The following is a 23,947-nucleotide window of genomic DNA, read 5'->3' as shown; positions in this document are numbered from 1 at the left end:
GTACAACTTTACCTCTTTGTGGCAATCTTAAAGTAGGTTCGCTTATTATTCTCAATAGAAGAACCCGAGCACGAAATTTATTAATCATCATAGCCTGTCAATTAAAAATCTATGCACGCTAGAAATATAAGGGAACTAGTCGGAAAAGTATTAAAAACCCTGCGATTTACCGATCTGATATTAATGTCTGCATAAACTGATGTGACAGAAAAGACAAGATGGCATGGAAAACTCACACGAATGTAAGAGGAATGTTTGTTTTTTACTTCTTTCTTACAATTAGCTGACATTGGAAAATTGTGAAAAGTGATGACGCAAATTTGGTATTATCGCCTCGCTGCCTTGGCAAGACAACTATATAATATGTTTATCGCCTCGTTGGCTTGGCAAGACAACTATATGATGCAATGATAATACAGCAAAAATCATACACCTTTTACATATAATGAACGGCATATGGTCGGAACTGGATTAAAAAAACCTTTTCAGTGCAAATGCGGGTGTCATTATTAGCCTTTTTTTCGGAAAAAAACCCCATGAAGATGACCACTTCTTATGACGAACATTTTGCATGTATCTGTCGTGTCGTGAGCTTTTCGTCGTATACTCAATGAAAAGAGGTGATGAATGTAGGCTGTTCGAAATAGACAAAAGTACAGGATGCATAAAGAATATCTATTCAATCTTGTTTTGTTTATTTTTATAATCCAAATTCCAATCAGTTACTGTTGACTGACGAAAATTCATTATTTACCTTTTGTGACGCATTAGAGAAATTACTCCCATTTAAATCTGACCTTCTGTAATGCTTTTTAAATTTGTATAACTAACAAATACAATAAAGATTAAGACCAGTTTCCACATGTGCTTGCCAACTTTCACATGTTTTACACAAATAATTGAACGCAGGTTGAAACAAGGTGTCTGGATTTTAAAGGTTGATATGACAGAAGTTTGTAGAATACGTTCACATTTACATTAAAGGAAGCACAGGCAAATATAAAATGTTAGGGAGGTTTTAGAATAATTTTCTGTAGTAATTACAATTTATTTTGTGCTTAAAATAAAGTAACTTCATTTGACGGTCTCGCTAAAGGTGCTAAAAAGGATGAAGAAGTCACTAAAAGCTTTAGTGTATGGAGAAAATGTGACGCCCTTACCAGCTTTTAAAGTGTTTTCATTGTTTCTAATGCTGGTAAGTAACCTGGTAATATTTTTGTGGTAATTTTAACGAACATTTCACTGTCGTCACTGCAAAGCAAGCTATCATGTTTTTTTTCATTTGTGGCAAATATAGATGATATACGTTTCTCGTCTACATACTTTTGGTTTAAATTATTCTGATTTTAGATAACTCTAACCATTTTTTGTTAACACTGAAGAAACGTGACTTCACGAATAATAATAAATTCTCAACTTTTCATCTATTTTATCTATTTCAAGAGATATGTTCTTAGGTAAAGACAGAAAGGAAAAGTTTGCGACATGTCTTAACTATAATAAAGAAATTTGGCAAAGCAATTGAGCTGACTAAGAGAATTATTAAAATCCTCAAATTGTTATATTGTAGAAGAACTACTTTGTTCATCACTAACATACTGCCTGGCAGTGAGCGGGATTCGATCCGCGGTCCCCAGAACTCACCCGTCATGATCAGAGGTCTGATCGGGGTGAAGCATTCTCTGTTGAGAATGAAATACGGATGTGCTATGATAAAATATTCACCCACAAATTGTTGATAGAAAAAAATACCATATTAATCACAGTAGGAGAATATGACTGATATTGTTGCAACAAAAGCTAGTGCGAAAATAAAATAAAATAAAAATATACATTGATTTTGTAGTATGTTTGTGCTCTCACAGGTCTGTAATAGGTTAGATTTTGTGTTTGTATTTAACTGCATGCAGTGTAGGTTGCCTGTGAAGCCGTAAGGCATCAACTATCTAGCAATAGCTAGCTTTTTCTTGGTTTGTTTGATTTGAACATTAATGTTGCAAAAAAGATACCGCTAACTAGCTCTCTAAGTGACCTCAATAAAGAAAGTTGTCTTGTCTGCTAATAAATAATATTCACAGCAATCACTTGTTGTTTCATTATCGTATATATGTTTTACCATCTATAAATTTACTGTATTGCAGGTTCGTGTAAGTAGCTAACTGGTTGTGCGCGTACTAATTAATATGGTTATGTGAAAATGTGTGTGTTTTTGTATCCTTTCCTGGCATGGCTTTGTAGCTAGCTAGCTACTTGGACTGATGTGTCAACAGTAATGAAAAACCGAAAATTGATCGGATTAAATACAAGCAAGTACAGACTTTGTGTACGCGGATTAACTAAAAGATGCTACCATTTTAACAAGAAAATCTCACGATACTTACTGCTCAAATTTAAAAGAAAAAATTAATTGTTTTTTTATGTGAGAGGCATCGATATGTTGTTGACGCAATTAATCGGTATCAAGCACAGCGAAATCAAAATAAAGATAAAAATAAAGAGGCTGAACATAGTTATAAACGGAAACGGAGTTTTTGTCGTTTAATAAAGTCTATACGTACCTTGTAATTAGCCTTCTTTTGTTTAACTAATCCATTAACGATTTCTCCACATATACTTTAAAACAAATATTTTTGCTCCGTAGTTTCAACAGATCAACTCAAGCTATTTAGATTTGCCGGTGATTTAGTAATAGAAAAGCCAATCATAATTGCACCTATAATCATAGTAATAACTCCCGTCCTTTTAAATTTCATTAATTCATTAACAGGCGAGCAATGAATCACGAAATAGCAATAGGAGAAATATGTACGGTGGACAATCTCCTGAGCAACTTTCTACTAGCAAACGATTAGCATAACTCAAATAAGAATAAGATCTTTCGACAATCATTTAATTTGTTTGACAAGCTTCGGAGACCACCGTGAGACCACCATGAAGCCAGCATCATAAAGCCAGCATGATGCTGCAATGAGGTCACTATAAGGCCACCATAAGGCCATCATAAGGCCATCATGGGGCCACCATGAAGCCACCATGAAGGCACCACGAGGCCACCATGATGCATTAATCCATCATGAACACCTCAGTATCTACAAACTTAATCACTGGAATAAATAAGTGCTAGAATATTTCCAATAGCATGGATTGACGAGACTTATTTAGCCAAAACGTCAAAATCAGCAAAGTGTCGAAACTTCTGAAGAACTGCATTTGTTCAACAACTGCTGTGACCTGTATAGTCCTTTGAAATGTTCACAAATCTAAACTTTAAGACGACGGCAGACGGACAGACAGAGAGACTCTTGATTGTTATTTTTCAATTTATGTTTCTTGTTTTTCTAAATTTATGTATATATGCTACGTATATTATATATGTATATATGTATTGTAATGTTATGTATACATGTATTGTAATGTTATGTATATATGTATATATGTATATATGTATATATGTATATATGTATATATGTATATATGTATATATGTATATATGTATATATGTATATATGTATATATGTATATATGTATATATGTATATATGTATATATGTATATATGTATATATGTATATATGTATATATGTATATATGTATATATGTATATATGTATATATGTATATATGTATATATGTATATATGTATATATGTATATATGTATATATGTATATATGTATATATGTATATATGTATATATGTATATATGTATATATGTATATATGTATATATGTATATATGTATATATGTATATATGTATATATGTATATATGTATTGTAATGTTACGTATATTATGTAAGTCTATGGAAAGGTTGTTATAACTTTAGGGCGGTATTTTTAAAAGAAATTAGCGTATAAAATATAGAAAGGTGCTAGATAACATATAATCGTTCTGAACATATACCCTTTGAACATGACTTCCTTAAACCGTCGTAATTCTTGCCCATAATTTTACAGTGAAAAATATGAAAACCTAAGCAAATAATGGACCAAGCAGAGAAAAATATATTTTTCTTTAAAGAAATCCCACTGCTATAGGGTGCCACCTTCGTTGCGTCTTGCGTAGTGCAACCAACAAAATTGCACTCCAGTATATACGCAACATTTAATATTTGAGCCGAATTACTCTTTGCTTATTTAGGTGTTTAACTCCATGATGAACTCCTCTGCCCATGCCTATCTACCACAACTTGTGAAGGTATGTATAAATACAAAAACAGTCATAGATTTTAAGTGTTATCGACATTGTTTCTACATTTTACTGGAAAACAAGTCTGCATAGCGTTATAACATCAGCAATACGGAATACACTTTCTAAATAATGCAAAGTAGAACTTTTTAATTTAAAATTGTAGTAAGTTGTTTTAGAAAGTTGTGTAGGAGTCTTTTAATTTTTGTGGAATATCTTTGTTATCCAGATGTAAAGATGGTAGCAGTTTCGCTAATTATGCAAATTTATGACATTTTAACCCCATGTATCTTGGCAAAACTGTTAAATACAACACCTTAGTCAGAGCTACATTACGATGTCATGCATAATTAGCGAAACTTCCAAGCTTAAAGTCCTAAGGACCAATCAAGATTTTTGTTTGAAAAAACTACAAATTACAAATTCCTACACAACTTTCATATGCGATTAACTTATATTTTTAATGGAAGGTAAGCCTTAAACAGTTTATGCACACGTACTGTGAAGAAGTAGAGACTTTTTTAAGTTATTATATGTTCTAGGATGATAGCTTTATCTCGCCTGAATTCAAGTGAAATTAGTTCGGTCTACGTTGAGAGACTTTTGCACATTATATTCCAGAAGTTAAACTCACTTTGGTCTGAATTTCACTATGCGCGTTTGCAAAAGTGAAGTTTTGATGCGGGTGTAAAATCCCTATGTAAACATACCGAAGTGAATTATAGGTATAGTGTGTGTTGCTGCGCATTTTCCGTTACCACACAGTCGGTTTAAAACCAGGATGCAGCCCAAAATTGTACTTCACTTCAGGTGAAGTGAAACCTTATGTTAACACCGCTGAAATTGCTAGTGAAAGGAATATTTAAGGTCATCTTTATTTTTACTTTAATATTTAGTCTTTTGGAATATCTGAAGTGGATACAGGTAGGATGATTTCTTTTCGTGTAACACCTTATCATTTTTCAGCTACTAAGTTCAAAATGAAAAAACAAAATAAAATACAATAATTTAGGGCAAAATGTTGGAATCATTGTGTCCAGCTATTATGTTTCTCGCACTTTTTCCAGGTAATATGTCTGCTTTGAATCTTTTAATGAAATTTACTTTCCAAAAATTTTTTCTTGCTTGTCAAAATGTCTTTACTACGGTCAATATTTTAGCCTTGAATGAATGAAAGACAATATTTATTTTATAGTTTTTTTTCAGTACAGAAAAGTCGTGCAAAAAATGTAATTCAGACAAGTTTTGCTGCGTCGCCTCGTTTAAAAAATGTTTAAAAATCACTAAATTCTGAGATATAGTTTTTATTGAAATGACAACCAAGATGACTTGCCCTGCGGGTCACATGTAGTGAAAGGGTTAAAGGGTTTACAGCGGTATAATATTGTAAAAAGTCAAAAAGCTTTTCATTGCGTTGCTGGTAATTAAAGAGTTTCTCAAGAGTTTTTCTTTGGTGTCTTGCTGGTCCACACTCCATTTATGTCAATGTGGTATCTTTTTTGTTCCACACTTCAAAGTTCGTTGTAAACTATAGATTATCTAATTTTTCCTAGCTTGTTCTGGGGATACTTGGCTGATCGGATTTCTAAAAAATACGTTTTTATAATTTCATCAATTGGAACAGCATTGTTCACCATTGCATTTGGTTTTACAACTAGTTTCAAGTGGGCTGTTGTCACAAAGTTTGCTGCTGGCTGTTGCGCCGGTAAACTGTATTCAATTACTTACACTTCTTGCCATAACTACTTACACTTAGCTCATCTTGCCCCGCTCTTGGTTAAGCTACCTTTGCCTTGCTTTACAATGAGGTTTAGTCTGTTCTTCTTAATTTCTCTACAGGTGATTTCATTTCATCTTGTTTTACATTACTGAACTTTATTTTTATGTATTTCATTTCACATGAAGAATTCTCCTCAGACATTTTTACTCTTTTCTATATATTAATTTCTTTGCTAAGCCTTTTGTGATTGTAATGTGATTTACATGTTAAAATTAAGCCGTTAAATTTATTTTAGGTATGGTCGTTGTCAGCAAAGCAATAATAGCTGATATCTGTGACAATACAAACATGGTACGAAACGTTGATTTTTTATGTCCCTTGTTGTTATTCTAGTCTAGATATAATGAGGAAAAGTTTACCGATGGTTTTGGGTGAATGTAAGTCTAAGGGTTCCTTGTCGCTCATTATAGGACAAATGACACAAAAAGCGAACATTTCCCAATAACTTAGTTGTGAAATTTTCTTGATCGCTGATGTCATTTAACAACCCTATAATAAGTTTTAAAAACGTTTTGTCCAGATTCTGTTTTGTAAATATTCTTATACCTGATAACTTTCTTATTATCTAACAAACTAAAAAAAACCTCCTGCAACATGTTTTCTTATCTGTATAAGGTTTAAGAAGTCGCTTGTCATTAGAAACTAATATTACTAATATAAGGTCATAGTTTATTGAAACACATACATTAAAAATCGTCAAATAAATTGGTCAAGCTTAAGAAAAAAAAACCTTATTTCTTTTTGCTGATAGTAAGTACATTTTCCTTTTTTTTAGTCCCTTGGAGTGACAATAATAGTATCCTCTTATTCAACTGGATTTGTTCTAGGACCTGTACTCGGAGGTAAGTGGAACACTTTCATGTTTTAATGCATTTGTTTTCATACACTACTTGTTGTGTTTTTTAGGCAACTGGAATTCAATACACACACGCACTCTTGTTTCTTAGGTTATTTATCATTCCCTGCAGAGAAATATGATGGTGTTTTTAGCAAAGGTATTTATGATTCACTTCTCTACTTCTAGTTAAAATATCTAACGCATTTTAAACCATTCTAAAGATTTTTACTTGCTAATGATATAATAGTTGTCGCACAAGTTAAACCACTCGAAAAATACACCCCATGTTGCACTCAGCACCGTGTGGTAACTAGAACTTACTTTTCATTATTCGCACAAATGTCACAGACACGCCTTGGCTAAAAATATGTGAAAAGTGACTTAGAATTTGATGAATAATTAAACAATGTGCTAATAATGGTGTAGACAGTACGTTTAGAACATCAAAACTAATTTTAATGGCTTTCTTTGTCACTAAAGTAATTCACTTTTAAACCCATTGTTCATTTAGATTCTGTATTTGGACGCTACAGTATACTACTTCCTAACCTTCTTATGGCGCTAGTCATGCTACTGCTGCTAGTAATATTTGTATTGGCTTTTGCAAAGAAATCGAGGTAAGTTGTCAATTTGCTGAATAACAGACACTATTTTACTTTGTGCAAAAGGTTCATTTTAATTGCTATTTCAGCAATTCATACGAAGTGGTGCTAGATCTACAAAGATGCAAATATGGAGCAACCGAAAGGCGTAAAACAGTATTTTCTTCTATGTTAACTACCAGTCAACTGATCGCGCAATCTTCTCAATGGAAGAGATTAAAAAATTGGATGTTTAATACGACATTTTGTAGATTGCTTCGGTATGGAAGCAGTTTTACCTTTTTACTACACTGATACACCTTTTTTAAATAGATTCCAAATTTAATGAAACTACTAACTAAAATCATATTGGAAGTTGGAGAACTACGTGTAACTCTATTTTATTTCAAAATCTTTCTTTATTCAGGTTCAAAAGTTGTGTTATGAGTTGTACACTAGCAGGAACGTGTTATATGCTAGCTGTAGCTTACCAAGATATCTACCCTGTCTTTGCAGCGACAGCAAAGGAATATAGTAAGTTTCTGTCTTACTGAAATATAACCCTTTGATTTAGAGATTATTGAACTAAAGTTGCTGCAAATTTAACTTTTACTTCTATTCCTAAAAATATAGCTAAGTCTATAGGATATCTATTGTCCATTTTTATAAGGAAATACTCAACCAAGAGTTAGTGTTGGCAGAGCTAATAAGTGGCAAGAGCCTGACTACACAAACACAGTACTTGGCGCATATAATGCAGCATTTATAGAAAGTTTTGTATTTAATAGATGCACTAGCTAACTAGCTAAATTTTTGTCTTACAGTATTAGCAGCTTTCTCACTTTCACGTTATTACAGCATCAAATTTCAGGTTTTATGCTTTTAATGTGGCTAATTATCCAGAAGAATACATATTTTATGGACCATGCATAAATTTGAGCTTCCTTAATGTGTTACACTATTTTTGAAATGCTGCCTGCATGAACTATGCAGTACCAAGTAAAATTCATGTAAGAAACACAAATTTATTTTAAATAATGTTTCGGGCGGTTTGCACCGAATGATGTGTTCTTCTAACTAGTACCATAACATGAAAGGTGTCTGTTCCTAAACGTTTTATAATAAAAAAAAATGCACGCGACAATGTTATTATTAACTTTGATTGTAGATGGCTATGGTTTCAGTTCACAGCAAATTGGATTGTGTCTTTTGATCGTTACATGTCTGATGATACTGATACAGGTTCCATTGATAGGAAAAGTAAGATATTAGTTCAAGTATGTATTTTGTTAAATTCTAAGTAAGAATCATTCCAAACTGCTTGTGGAGATGTAATACATAGCGCCATTTAGCTTTGTCAATTATCTAAACTTTATTTCTGTTATTATTGACGTATTCACGAAAAGTTATAAAAATTCTATTCCACGGATTTGCCATGTTTTCAAATAGCACTTACCTTTTAATGATAAGCTGTTGCGTAAAATCGTTTTAATTAAAATATAACAGGATATTGGTTTTTACATACACTTCTTTATCGTTTGTAGTCTTTTCAGTATCAGTAGGTGTCTTTTTCTATATAGCAACAATCTTCAATTTTAAGTCTTTTATAACAAGGAGGTATAACTTAATTTAGACCTTTAAGGTGTAGTGACTAAGAGGAAGGGGGGGGGGGGGGGGTGATTGTTAACCTCGTTCATTTATATATGCACTTACTATCAATCTTATCACTTTTTTTAACTCTTTTATCTCTTCCTTCCAGTTAACAAGTAAATTTGGGTCAAGAAAGGTAAGTAATAGTTAATTATTACTTTATTATTATGCTGAATGTTTATACAGGATACAACCACTCCACACTGTTATCAACGTATGCCCTATGTTCTGAATGTATACATTAAGTATACTCCGCCATTGCTTACCTAATCTCCATCACATGGCATGGGTTGACCCGTAGATGCGGTAAAGACACTTGTTAAACATGCCCGCGCTGTGGACTGAACACGGACCTTGTAATTACGATGCGAACTCCTTAACCATAAAGCCACGCGCAACTTGCAGACATGAAGCACTAAATGTAATAATCAGTTTATCACATTATACTATGATCTGTTAATGTAATTTGAGGAATTTAGTCGAGATTCTACAAAACATATAGGACATAAATGTACCCATTAGCTGTTGTCATGATAAATCAGAAGGTGTAACCCGTGTTCTACATTCGATAGTTTATTGTTCTGTGGTTATTGTGCTATTTTGCAGGCGAAACATGTAATAGAATTATGATATTTTTCAACAAAGGTTTTCGTCTTTGCTTCTCTCATGATGGTATTTTGTTTACCAATGAATGTATCAATTGCTGTAATTATCAACAAGTAAGGAATTTTTTACTTTCTTATATTATAACTAAAATATTTTTATTGTAAACAAGTAAGTCCAAGAAAGGATGCAGACTGCTTTATGCGATTAGTAATGTCGTTAAGAGGAGTGAATAAAACAGTGGCATGCAATGTACACATCACTTGTTAGTTTACGTTAGTTGCAGTATGATTTTGGGGAAGCTAAATCGACATATTGCATCTTGTGGCTTGCCATAATACTGTTTTATAATGTTGCTAAAATAAAAAGAGAGAGAAAGTGTAAAAAGTAATTTCATTGAAAAATCGCTTTTATCAAAAACTAGTCGTTAGCCGGTGGAAGAATCCACAGCACCGTTATTTTGTGCATCTAAAAAATGTTATAAAATTTTACTCTGTGGTAGTCATAGCTCCTAAAAAGGTGCACTTAGCCACTCAAGTGGTAACAACTACACTTTTTTTTATTGCAGTCTAGTCTATCAAAACATTCACGCTAAAGTATGGCTTACTATAAAGAACACAGTAAGACATACTGGGCCTCGATCGAATTTTTAAGCTGATAAAAATATGCGAAAAAACATCGAGTCTTTCGCCGCCTTCTCCTAAAATGAATATAACAATAATTAGCGAATTTTTACCGCTTGGTATGGATCAAGACAGAAGCTTTGTGAATAGCAAGTGAAACACTAAATTTAACATTTTCTTACGCTTTTAATATATTTATAATACATATTAATACATAATAAAAACAATTTTAGCAAAAAATAAGCACATCCAGCATCAGTTAAAATTTGACGTTCTTATAAAAAATATAAATGGCTATGGCACAAGATTCTCGAAATAAATTCAGAAATTATATTTATGGAGGAGGAGAACAATCCACTTTTATTATAATTCGATGTATTAATTTTAATCCAAAAGCAGATAAAATACTTACAAAATGTTCCAAGAATTTATTTTTCTCCTTCATATCATAAATTGTTCTTGTTAATTTTTTGATAACCTCTTTAAGAATGCGCGAATAATTAAAATTTTTTGTAACGAAATAGACAACTCAGTGTTTGTTAATCTTCCCGTGCACGTAATTAAGTAATTGTATCGAGGGAACAATAAAATTAATTACCAACGACTTTTGTTTATAAAAAAATAACTACACTTTTGTAGAAGCAAAGTCAAAATAAATTTCTAAAAAATCGCGGAAAGATCAAAGGAATATCGCTAACCCTAGAGACAGATATGGATTGGTATTGTCTGTAGTCAAGAAAAATGACAGCTTACATAGTAAACAAGGACGAAAAAATAATTTCAAAAGGATTGGAAATGATTTTGTATTTTATTTCCAAAAATACATTGTTTTTAAAAAAAAACATACCGTACAAAAGAAACAACAACATCGAGTTATGTAGTTGAATAACCTAGATTTCAGCGTAATTTTTTCACTTCAATGTTTCTTTGACATAACTAGTTAACTATACTATCTATAAAGAACAGTGAAGCGATATCCGTTTTGTTGACAATGTTTATCACAAGACAACAAAGTTATAGCACAGAATGCTCTCAATTCTAACTCTCAATCCCTTAGTTCTTTTAGCTACTTAGTCAACATGGCTAGCTTGCCAAAAAATTAAATTCACCATTCGTTGTAACTAAGCTTTCAAATTGTACATCCAACTGGACGAAAATGGGAAACTCATGATCGTCACTATACTTTCTTCATATGGGATAATTCTATAGGGACTTTTGAAATCTGCATAAAACTTTTCTATTTTGCGACAGGACGTTTTTAGACTTATGCTTCAAGTGTAACCAATTAAATTTTGTCTTAGATGGTTAACAAATACAGTAATTATTTATATTTTTAAACATGGCTTCACGAAAAGATAGGCACATTATATTATAACGTGTTAAACGAACTGATTCATTATTTTCAGATATTTGTTTTGGATATGTCTGGTTGTAATGTCCTTACTTACACGCCTTGCACTTGAAGGAGGATTCGTCACTGTAAATGTGTTTTTAAATAACTCTGTACCATCCGATCTTGTGGGATCAGCAAATGGATTATGTATGTCTCTCACATGCTTAACAAGGTAAATTTTGTGTACCTACCTGCTTAGCTGCTCTGATATTTGCCTGTCTTACTGTAATTCAGTATGCATTCATGTCTCTTCCTTCAAAAATCTAAAAGTTCTTACTTTTTAGAAGCGTTGCACCTACATTATTTGGCAGCGTATTTTCGTGGTCGTTGGGAAACATCAAAGACGTTGAAGATAATGAAAATCCTCTTGGCTTTCCATTCAATCAATACTTCACTTTTTACCTTCTTTCTTTTTTAAGCATTTTTAACGCTTTCTTTGCAACACAACTTCCAAAACTTATAGACAGAAAGCAATATTAAGCCCTGTCTTAATCGTCAAATAAAATATCTCATGTAGATAATTATGATATTTTTAAAATACACTACACACAGACATTTAAGATTGGCTGGAAAAGTATTTAGCATTTTGTCTAACTCTTATTAGAACTAAAGCACTGTTCCTTTCCCTCAAATTCTGCTAAAAAGTAAGCAATTATAATTATCCGAATTTTGTCATAAACATTAAAGGTTTCTGCACTGCTTGTCTGACAGAGTCTTCTTCTTTCCCTTTAAAAATGCACAAAGAAAACCGACAAAAGTTTTTTAAACATGCATTTTAAACTAACAGTCGGCGAGATTTTCCTGTTATTATACATGCAGTCGGACTTTCATCAGTACAGTTAAACCTCGTTCCTAGGGCATTTTGGACGGCTCAGGGGCCACAAGACCCTGGGGACGAGGATGCAGTACAGTTAGCTCTCGTTATCTTAAACATGCGTTATCTCCATCTCTTCGCTATCTCAAAAAGAATCTTAGTCTTGTCAGCATTTACAACCAAAGAGAAAGCTTTTTGCAAACTTCTCAAAAAATATTTCCATAGAAATCAACAAATAATGAGCATTTTTGCTTTCGTGCTCAAACGCTATTTGAGTTATATTCTTATATAAATCAATCGCTTTCGAGAGCTTGTGTCGACAGGAAAACTAACTGTAAAAAAGTAAATGATTACCAATATTCTGCGTTATCATATCATGTATCATAAAGATTTTCTTTTGGCATCCTCTTTTTTTCTCAGTCATGCTGCAACTTGTCAAAAAATTTAAAACCTGCCAGCTCAAACTTTTTTCTAGTGAAGTCTCGTTATCTTAAAAATCTCGTACATTAGGAGTTCGAGAGGGACTCGATTGTAAATACATGTAATTTTATTTATATCTCTTTTAACGTGTTCTTTGTTTACTTTAGAAAGTGTAGAGATATATTTACCGGTACTTATATATGTATAAATTTTTAAACACTAGTCGTTAGCCCGTGGAAAATCTACTGATTCGCCCGTCCTTTTTATACCGCATTGCGTGCTTCTCGCTTTTGCGCAGCTAAGCTACCATTTTGCGTGACAGACAGACAGACAGACAGACAGACAGACAGACAGACAGACAGACAGACAGACAGACAGACAGACAGACAGACAGACAGACAGACAGACAGACAGACAGACAGACAGACAGACAGACAGACAGACAGACAGACAGACAGACAGACAGACAGACAGACAGACAGACAGACAGACAGACAGACAGACAGACAGACAGACAGACAGACAGACAGACAGACAGACAGACAGACAGACAGACAGACAGACAGACAGACAGACAGACAGACAGACAGACAGACAGACAGACAGACAGACAGACAGACAGACAGACAGACAGACAGACAGACAGACAGACAGACAGACAGACAGACAGACAGACAGACAGACAGACAGACAGACAGACAGACAGACAGACAGACAGACAGACAGACAGACAGACAGACAGACAGACAGACAGACAGACAGACAGACAGACAGACACGGCTTTTACTTGTTTTTCTTGCAAAATTCATTTCATCATCCATTACACAATGGACTTCACAATACATCTTTTTAAATCCTACTAGCAGGGAAGAGAGCGTGCTGTTGCTCAATATTCTCGCGCCATCTTTGGCTTGGAAGAACGGGTTAGGATATGCAATTTTGTGCTGAACTTTTGCATATTATGGGCGGGGTTTAAAAAGGGGCTGAGACAGCATTTTTCAGACGGTTAATTTTTTAAAAAAATTAAAATGTGCTGACACTTGTAATGTTGTATTGGTTATGTATTTATTTATTACATGTATGTTGGTTACCAGGTGGCTACTGAAGTGTTGCTGAGGCAATATATGTCCTTAGCAACAACAAATAATAATATAACCTATGGATATAATACTTACCAGACTTCATTTACTAAGTTTAATGACATAAACATCAATATTTGTCATCCCTGTGACGTCATCAAATTAATTGTTTACCTGTAATCTGTTTGTACTAATATGTTCTTTAAGTAACCCAAGTTTTCACGCAATTACTTTATTTCTTTCTTATTTGTTACTTCTTGATCGGTATAGCTAAATATTTAGTAAATGCAGCAGTGGTAATTTGGGCATCAATGGCATATTCGCCTGGTAGTGAACAGTATTCAACCGGTTTTTAGCGGTTGGCAGTGCTGTTAGCTGAAAGAGAACCTTATGCTGCAATATGCTTACGTTCTAGATTCCTTTTCGATGACAAGCGTCCAGTGTAACTCGGTCCTGTTTTATTATAACAAAACTAAGGAATGCAATAAAAAGAAAAATTTAGTAAATGTTAGGTTCCGTAGCATGACGTCTTAATAAACTCCATAAAGTTTTGTGTTTTGGGTGTTATTGTGTCTTCATTTTTAGGCATTGTTATGAGAGACTAGTTGTAAATCCACTCTTAATGAAGAGCTCTTTTGATAACGTAATAACGAATTGTTGGTGTAAAAATTGTTACAGTAGAAATCTTTCAACGCTATTTATTACAGATTAGCGCATTTGGGGAAGGCCGAAATTATCAATCAAACATGCTGTTTGAAAGCAATATTAAACTATTACATAAGGAGAAGAGATATCTATACTTTTGTCTCTTTGCCAACTTTTCCATTCCGGTTGGGAAGCATTGCTTGAATTTGTCTCTTGCATCAACAAGCTTTAGCTTTTGTATGAACTATTGCAGATGCATTAGACACGAGCATTTGCTTGCCCAAAATTCTTCTGCTTACTAATTATAGAAGACATGACCGTAGGTTTTCGATCTTAACTTAATACTAGTACCATACGTGATGACCGCCTTTGTGGTTACGGCGACTATTGCAGGTACGTTAGATTTAGTTACATTTAGAAATAATACAAGTAAAAAAGTAAAATAACACACATGAAACGTATATTTTGGTCCACAAACACATAAATGAAAAGTCAAATATCATGTTTGACATGAAAAATGTAAGATAACAAATTCGCACTTAAGTACTCACTTCAAAATTTAAGCTGACTTTAAAAACCAAAACATGTGCAATGCGTGGTTAGATTATTTTCCACTTTCAGGAGATTCATCCATATACTGAGGTTTAGTAAAAACACACCAAATTTTAGTAAAGCGTGGATGATCACGAACAATCAGTACAAAAGAAGATTTTCCTTATGTTGTAACTACTCCATTCAATGTTGGTTTAGCGGCCTGTTTGACATCACGCACAGCTCACAAAAGTTTCAATACGGGCATTCAAGAAAAAGTTATAAAAGCGTTTTTATTGTGCAGCAACGTTGCTTACTCTTAAGAATTGCTTCCTCTAATTCATTCTATGTGAGTTGATTTGCAGCTTGGTGTTACAGCGATCCACACGCCCTTAGATTGTGTATGAAACTGATGCAGAATTTATATTTGGGAGCAACAACCATATAAAGGACTATGTGGCATTAAATATCAACCACTGATAAAGACATTCGAACACGTTATAAATATCTGTTTCTCGAAAAATTAATTTTATTGAATAACTATATTCAATGATAACAGAAAAGGTCACGTAAAAACATAAAAAGCATCCTGCTATTGCTAAAATAATTTCTAAAATAATCTAAGTGTGATAAATTGAAAACAGGCAGTATCTACGCTTGGCCTGTGAAGGAACAACAACAGTGCATTGAAAAAATAAAGGGCACTACAATATAGCCCAAGGGTTCACAAAAATAGACTCTGACATAAGCCCGTAGGATTTTCGTCTATGGAATTAGGAACGTTAACAGCTTGGCTTGTTATTATTAAAGAGAATCATGATCTCTGTCAATATGTGTATCCGTAAATTCCATTTCAATTCGTTTATTCGATGACAAGGCAACAGTGTCACGACAAAATATTTTTGTACTCACGTGCACTTACGTACCTACGTACTTACATCCATTTGTTTTTGTTGCATACACCCGGTGCAACATCTTTTCAAGGTTAGCAATGCCACTATAACATTTTTTGAAACCTGTTTCTTGCGTGAACATTTTTAGGTGAAGCTTCCCCCAATAAAATCATTTAGGTCCTGAAAATATTTAAGCTACCATACTAAAATTTATCATGACGCAATAACTTCAAGTAAAGACAAACTTATAAAAACAAGTTTCACCTGGTACGTTGAAGTTGTCACATTTAAAAGCCGTCACAGTTGCAGGTTAAAGAGCATAGAAAATAAGCGAACTTGCAGAACAACCACAAAAATACTCCAATACTTTATTTTTGTAATATTTGCTTGAATAGTGTCAAACGTTAATATAACTAATATAAAAAGAAAACTACTAAAATTATTTTCAAAAATTGCTGCATATCACTTTATAGTCGTCCGTTTGGATCACATCAACAGGCAACACACATAAAGCGACGGAACCAACGGACTTCTCTGTAAACAGGCAAGTTTATTAATAGTTATTTAGGATAAATCTACTAACGGTTATATGGTCAAATCGGAAATAATTGTTTAATGTGATCATCACGAGCAACATCGAAAGCTGTTTTGTTCTGATAGTTTCGTATATTTACATCAACACCTGCTGCCGACAACAACACCTTCACACACTCAATATGACCATAACAGGTGCATAATGTAATGGTGTTTCATTGTTATTGTTTCGTATATTTACATCAACTCCTCCTACCGACAACAACAACTTAACACATTTAATATAACCACGACCAGATGCATCATGTAATGGTGTTTCATTTGAATTTTTTACATTGTTAATATTTCTGGCGTCATGATTAATTAAAACTTTCAAAACATTATGATAACCACTAGCTGCGCTAAAGTGATATGCATTCCATTTGTCTTTATCCACAGCATTCACATCACTTCCAGAATCGATCAACCATTTTACAATTGATGGATTGTTGTAACATGCAGCTCTCATCAACAGTGTTGTCTCATTACTATCTCTCATTTTAACGATGTTTGGATTATCAAAGAAAATGGATTGCAATTTCTTTTGATCGCCATTTTTAATGATTTTTGCAAGTTCTAAACACAAATTAGGCAAGAAAATTTATTAATCAATAATAATTCTTATTTTTTTTCTTACTTTCAAGGACGTGTTGTTTGTACGGAGCATCGTTTTTCTGTTAGCATGAGCCCTGGGTGTTTTTTTATTCTAACTTACTGACTGTGGCACGTTTCAAATTTTAACAAAACTATCATATTAAAAAAGACAAAAAAGGTGATATCAGTTCGGAAAATTAAAAAAAAAGTTAGAATGCTTTATTTTCTAAAAAAAGTGACACACTGAACAAAAAGGCAAGCAGAGTATTATAGTGACAAAAACATTTCCTTACCTACATTTAAATTGATACAGATCACTAAAATCTTTTATCTTGGACAAGTTTCGTTATAATAAAGGAAAAAATATATGCAAATGATATTGAAAATACACCAACTTAAGTGAAGTATGTAAATATTTCAAACTTTTACACTCGCATACAATTTTGTCTTCAAATTGTGGCAGATTTTAAAAGTAATCCTCTCTAATATACGTTAATATATTAATTGAGGATAAATCGTAATTTGGTCTTCACTTTTAAAGATGTCACGTTTGTATGGAGCGTCGTTGTTATAGTAGCATGGGCATTGGGTGTTTTTTTATTCTAGCTTACTGGCTCTGGTACTTTTCTAATTTTATCAAAATTTTTATATTGAATGCTAAGAATGGTGGTGAAATTGAAATATTAATCTTTTTGTTGTTTTAGACTAATATTAACAAAAATTCAGATAGCTTTATTTTCTAAAAATATGGTACACTGAACAGAAAAGCACCTACATCTAAATTGGTAGAGATATTTAAAATCCTTCGTCTTTGAAAAGTTTCGGTATAGTAAAGGACAACAAAAATTGTGAAAATGATATTGAAAATGTTGATTTAGTGTCACTTAAAAATATCAATTAAATATCAATCAAGCAGAATTACGAATGATAAAGAAATTTGCTTCTTGGAACAACTGCCCAAAGAACATTGTCAACGCTATCGTCAGATCGCTATGTCTTGTTAAAAACATCTAACCACGTCTAAAACCAAAATGATATCGACGATGTAACAAAAGTATTTATCAACCTAAAGTATGCTGATCAACATGGAGAACCTCTGGAAACTGTATCAAGAAGTTACGAAGGTGCACCAACCAAAATGTAAAATTTGTTACAAGATATTCCACGACATACGTATCATTTTTCACGAACATGAAAGATAGGTTAAATCACCTCAGCAAATCATGCGTCGTACACGAATTCTCGTGTCCCGGCTATAAAGACTTGTACGTGTGTAAGACAGAACGAACACTGTTCAAGCGAACACAAAAACATGTAATACCCTTGCAAATTAAAATCCTTAATAAATATTAGGAAAAGTCAAAAAAGTGCTTTATTACATGCCAGAGAAAGTTAAGGCCAGTCAAAAAAATCGCTTCTCTACGCTTCTAGCAGATGTGTCTTTCGTAGGTCTCACAGCAGCATCATAATTTTACTTAATTTTACAGTAACATAATTTTACAACAATAGTTGTTGCTTATCAGAATGACAATGAGTTTTTAATTTCAGGGTGAAGACTCCTTTTATTTTTGTTATCTTTCTTAATCGTTGTTTAAATCATAAAAAATTAATTTTTATCATCAGCCGCCAATAATTCTGAATATTTGATTCTGATCTAAACATGGAATAAAACTCAAGCTTAAGGTAAAAACCCTATCAAAAACTTCAAAATTTCTAAACAGACTTTTTAGCCTGTACTGCAAACAAGTTCCATCCAAGAATGAAATGGAAGTAAGTAGCAGCGACGCCCACAGCTACCATTTTCACTGTTTTTAAATAGCTTTCTAACTACTATATCTGTATTAAACCTCAATCTATACACGACTTGCGCGTAACAAGTCAACCATGATAACTCGAAAACATCAATTCAATTCGATATGAAATTTTTAGGTGTTGTTAGGTAATAAAGTACTATGATATGGCCCAAAGGAATTGGGATATTTCCCGCTTGAATGTGCTTTTCAGTTCGGAAAAAAGTTGTCTTAGTAGCCATCTCTAAAAACCTGGATCTCTAATTCTCTGTCAAACTTTAGATCTTATCCAGGACCCGTCAATACACAAAAAAATTTTTTTTAGAAATTTGTTTACAAATTCCTTCTAATGTGTAGAGCTCGAAACGTTGACGAACAAAATGCATGGGATCAAGCAGTTTTGATCAACAATTACGGAAATATTGTGGTTTAAAGGTTTTTTAATGAGGTCATAAACCTGTTTATTCCGAGTTGGATTCGAGGACCCAGGTTTGGGGAAATTAACTAGTTACCCACGCGGTGAAAAATGACTGATGTCACCACCTCGTTTCCAAGTTATTTGGCCTAAAAGTTTTAAGTGCAATGCAATGGTTTCACCAATCTTATTAAACGCATTGACGTCAGTCTAAATGAATTGGCGTTGTGCTGTAACGTCAGAAAGATTAACAAATTGCACATCACTTTTTCGGCTACATCAAAGGAATATGAACACATCCACTTTGCCTGTGACAGACAGATGGACACACTCTCTTATTATTGCATATGTGTTTAAAGTAGTTTATACTACTCCTGTATCCTGCTGTTAAGTTTTATGTATATAAATTTATTTATAAATTATATATATATTCCTTACATCGATGGGCTCGATGTTAGGAATTTTTGCGAAAAGGAAAACTCGGGGCCGTGTTTCTGTCTATCTGTCAGTTTATCAGAAATATATCGGCTTCAATTTCCTTTCCTTTAAAAAGATTCTTTTTTTATTAAAAACATGTTTTTTAAGCCATACTTTCTTTTTTTAAATATTTCCAAAAATATACTTTCTTTTTCAAAAATATACTTTCTTTTTCAAAAATATAATTTCTTTTTCAAATATGTACTTTCTTTTTTAAAACCATACTTTCTTTTTGAAAGACTATGGACTTTAGAGGTTTAAAAGGCGAAATTAACACAAAAAATATTTTTTTGTATTTGATCCAATTAATCCATAAAATCACGTGTTTAGTATACTTTTACAATACTTTCAACAACTGTACACTTTTCTTATAAAATGTTTATCACCGTCCGTAAATCTGACGGTATATTTTCCTATGATTACTAGTCGTTAAAACCCGTGGAAAAATACACTGAGCCAGGATAAAAATGAAAAAGAAGCGTCATTTGAATTTTGATGACGTCATCACCCGTCCATTCCAAAACGGATTTAAGGACCGAGGTTTGGTAAAATTACCCAAATTGGTCCTTGGTGGTCCCTACTTACCCATGCGGTGAAAAATCATTGACGTAACCACCTCGTTGTTAAGTTATTTGGCCTCCAAGTTTTAAGTGTACTGTAATGGCTTCATTAATTTAGTATAAGATATTGACGTTGTAGTAGTGTTATTGACATCGCATCGTAACGTTACAACATTTAACATGTCAGACATACCTTTTTCGGCTACATCAAAGAAAAATGAAGATATCCACTTTGCCTGTTACAGACACAAAGACACACACACACACACACTGTATTATTATAAGAGAAGAGAAGATTTTGTATAGTCAAGTTATACGCTTACTGACGATAGTGCTCCTTCATTTTTACATATTGTTGCATTTGTCGTTGAAATAACACACAAAATTCTAATCAGCCAGTTCTTTAGACACTCTATGAATTATATGGGAAGCATTTATATCAAAATCACATACCTTCAAAAGTGTAAGACCTTGCAGCTGATGATAGACGTTGCGGCTTCAAATACCTAAAGAAAGGAACATAACAAGGACTTTTTTTATTTAATCATACGATTTTTTTTTGAGGAATTTAAACCGAGTTTTCCGAAAAATCTGCTCACCTTTTTGCTTGTTCTTTACGATTCTTCTTTGCGTTCTCTAAAAATTAGTATAGAGTCATTTTGTATGGAGGTTTTAACGAAATCAAATAATTATAAAAAATACCTTTCAAATTCTTTAGTAACGTCTCCAAAGCTTCCAGCTGCGAGTAGCTAGACGATTTTCTGTTTTGTCAATCACACTTTTGTAAACAGAACATCCGCAAGGATCTGCAGTGTGGATATCATCAAAAGAGATTGCTATTTTGCCTAACGGATATGTAAAATAGTCTTGTTCCTTCAGGTGTCCAAGATGCAGATTAAAAGTGGGGAGGATTCTTGGAAACGACGATAGGGTGCGAAGTCTTTCTTCGATTTCAATCTTCTCAGCGACTAATTCAAATGGACATTTTAAGGTAAATTCTTTTACGTAATCAGAAAATTCGTGTATTCTGGTATTGTGGACAAACCCGGTTGCAATTACTTTTGTCTTGAAATCTTCCATTCCTTGATCAAATATTTTCAACATATTTATTTCTTCTGTGTTTAGCTTCTTCATATATTCTTCCATTCTTTTTAGTTTTCTAACTCCCAATTCACGGACAAATACTTCTCTACTATCCTCAATATTCTTAAAAGCGCTGTCATATTGTTTTGTCAAACTTTCCAAAACAACTTTTGTGTCCTCGAACGACGTAATGAATGACCAAAACCATGTCCTGGCTTCTTGTCCGAATTCAGCAATCGATTTTCTTTCGTGATTTTTGTGTTGTCTGTGCGTACAATACACACAGACAAACATGTTTTCACAGTCGATACAGACAAATTTAGCAAGCGAGTCGTGTTGCTTACATAATGGTTGGAGTTGTTGCAATTTTTGATTAAAAATGACATTGTTAAAGGATTTGTTGGGACAGGAATGTATGGTTTCACATTTGTCACAGATCTTTGAACTGCATGTTGTGCAAGAGTGTCTGATAATCTGTTTGCATTCTTTACCTTGCTGACACTGCAAGTTAACTTTTTTGACATTTGACCTAAAAACACACACTGGACTTTTATACTCACTTCTCTGTCTTTGAAGACTTTTTTGAAATCACTTTGACTTTTCTGATTTGTGTGTAATAGAACCTTTGTGTGTAATGGAATAGAGTTAAGTTTTTCTAAACCCTTAATCATTTCTCATTTCGCAAAGGCCAAGTAAAGTGATTACTACGTCTTCTGGTCACATAACACATTTTAGAACAACATTACGTTCTACAGAAACTTCTAGGATTGTCAAATATAAAGACAGATTGCACAAACGTTCCACTACGTTTATCTTTAATTGTCATAGCCCTGAGTTGTATCTTTATCATATATGTTATATTATAATGTACAAATATACTTACAACTCATTTAGAATGTCAGTCACCAGATATGTAGTCATTAGCGATGATGTTGTCTCGTGTGGACCTAGTGTTGTTTTGCTTGAACATCTTAATGGACACTGCAGTTCTGCACTTCCATCGTCGTTAAAAACCAACATGCTATCCAAACAATCTTGACAATATGTATGACCGCAGTTAAGGGTCTTTGGTTTGTGATAGGTGTCCATGCAAACCTTGCATTCCAATAATACAGAAAGTTGTTTTGCTTTTGCTGCGGACATTTTTTTCATAAGTTTTTTATTATTCTGAAAAAGAATATATTTTTTATTTAGGAATATAAGTTTCCAAATAGAGTTGTACTGGATATTTTTACCTGACTGATACAAAAAACCGGTTAGTATGAAAAAATCCGATGATTTAATTGGTTTACGGCTTATTTTAACAGGTCTTAGTATGAAGCCATACTAACCGGTTTTGGAAGCCGTTATTAAAATGGCAACATAAAAACGTAAACAAATAAAAAACATTCTCATCGCACAAAAAATACAAAAGTAGCTCACTTAAAACCACCTTTTCGTTTCAATTCACATAAACAATGATTCGAATTTGTTTTGTGTACTTACAAATTTTTAAAATCGAACGATCTTGAATTCGAAAAGTATCAAAATCGAACATGCGTTTTTTCTTCCCTGGTGCCTTGGGAATAGCAACTTAAATATAGCTTCATTTGTTTTGTTTACAAAGGAATATTAATTTGCAGACCAGATACAGTCAGGTAATAAACCGGATACTGACCGGTTTTGATGTTGTATTATAAAATACAATGCCCTCGGTCATGGGCACAGACCTCGCAAGCTCGGTCTGTACTTTTGACCTCGGGCTTTGTATTTTACAGTAAAACATCAAAACCGGTCAGTATCCGTCAATTAAATAACAAGGTGTCTATTTTGCTACTAAGCATATTAATTCAACAATTTTTTTCAAATTAAAATCTTTAGGAATTAAACGAACTTAATTTACCTTGATGATTGAGTCTTGAGGCATATATGTTTTCCGCCTAACCAGGATATGATTAAGTATTGAAAATTGTAACGCTTTAAGAGTTCAATAAAAATCAAAAAAAAACATCAGACTTAATTTATTTCCAATCAATTCAACCTTGTAACGAAAATAATGTAAAGTAAAGATAATGTCGTCAAATAAAAATCTTTCTAAGGTCTTTTTCAAACAACATTAAAAGCATATTATAATAAAAGAAATTAAAAAAAGACTTTGAAGAATTGTCTGTTGTTACTTAAGGTCTATTAAAGGAGCTCTTCATCGTTGAAAATTTATAGTGCACTCCTTTGTAGTTTAATATAGGACATTTTGTACAACTAGTTCTTAGCCCTATTAAATTTCACGGGAATGGCCCATGTTGCATATTTCCCGCATCGCTAATTTTTGCATCGCCTCTATCGCATGAAGTAATGAAATGTACTTAGACGGGGTTATCACTATGATTATTAGTCCAAATATAATGCCGTTTTCGATTACAAAACCCCGGATTTTAAAATATAGT

The 23,947-nt window shown here is 33.1% G+C and overlaps 3 protein-coding genes across 3 annotated transcripts; 1 reads left to right on the top strand and 2 right to left on the bottom strand.

The window, feature by feature from the left end:
• The first annotated feature begins 965 nt into the window (after positions 1–965).
• On the top strand, positions 966–13,125 carry LOC130642346 (uncharacterized). Its single transcript, XM_057449434.1, has 16 exons — positions 966–1,195; positions 4,135–4,191; positions 5,079–5,106; positions 5,195–5,249; positions 5,736–5,887; positions 6,198–6,253; positions 6,738–6,804; positions 6,910–6,957; positions 7,312–7,417; positions 7,492–7,662; positions 7,809–7,915; positions 8,550–8,641; positions 9,141–9,167; positions 9,677–9,750; positions 11,664–11,822; positions 11,935–13,125. Exons 1-16 carry the CDS (start codon positions 1,109–1,111, stop codon positions 12,128–12,130), a joined length of 1,482 nt encoding a protein of 493 aa, XP_057305417.1. The 5' UTR covers positions 966–1,108; the 3' UTR covers positions 12,131–13,125.
• Positions 13,126–16,735: 3,610 nt separating this feature from the next.
• On the bottom strand, positions 16,736–18,209 carry LOC130654991 (putative ankyrin repeat protein RF_0381). Its single transcript, XM_057457728.1, has 2 exons — positions 18,122–18,209; positions 16,736–17,181 (listed from the first exon to the last, which is right to left on the bottom strand). The coding sequence occupies exons 1-2, from the start codon at positions 18,207–18,209 to the stop codon at positions 16,736–16,738; spliced, it is 534 nt and encodes a 177-aa protein (XP_057313711.1).
• Positions 17,046–23,064, bottom strand: LOC130642339 (E3 ubiquitin-protein ligase TRIM56-like). The gene is made up of 5 exons (XM_057449427.1): positions 22,408–23,064; positions 21,144–22,053; positions 21,041–21,077; positions 20,895–20,947; positions 17,046–17,181 (listed from the first exon to the last, which is right to left on the bottom strand). The coding sequence occupies exons 1-2, from the start codon at positions 22,674–22,676 to the stop codon at positions 21,156–21,158; spliced, it is 1,167 nt and encodes a 388-aa protein (XP_057305410.1). The 5' UTR covers positions 22,677–23,064; the 3' UTR covers positions 17,046–17,181; positions 20,895–20,947; positions 21,041–21,077; positions 21,144–21,155.
• Between the last annotated feature and the right edge of the window lie 883 nt (positions 23,065–23,947).

Source organism: Hydractinia symbiolongicarpus, chromosome 1 (genome assembly GCF_029227915.1).
Source record: "Hydractinia symbiolongicarpus strain clone_291-10 chromosome 1, HSymV2.1, whole genome shotgun sequence".
NCBI lineage: Eukaryota > Metazoa > Cnidaria > Hydrozoa > Anthoathecata > Hydractiniidae > Hydractinia > Hydractinia symbiolongicarpus.
Note: the sequence above shows the minus strand (reverse complement) of the source record. Positions and strands in the feature narration are given on the sequence as shown.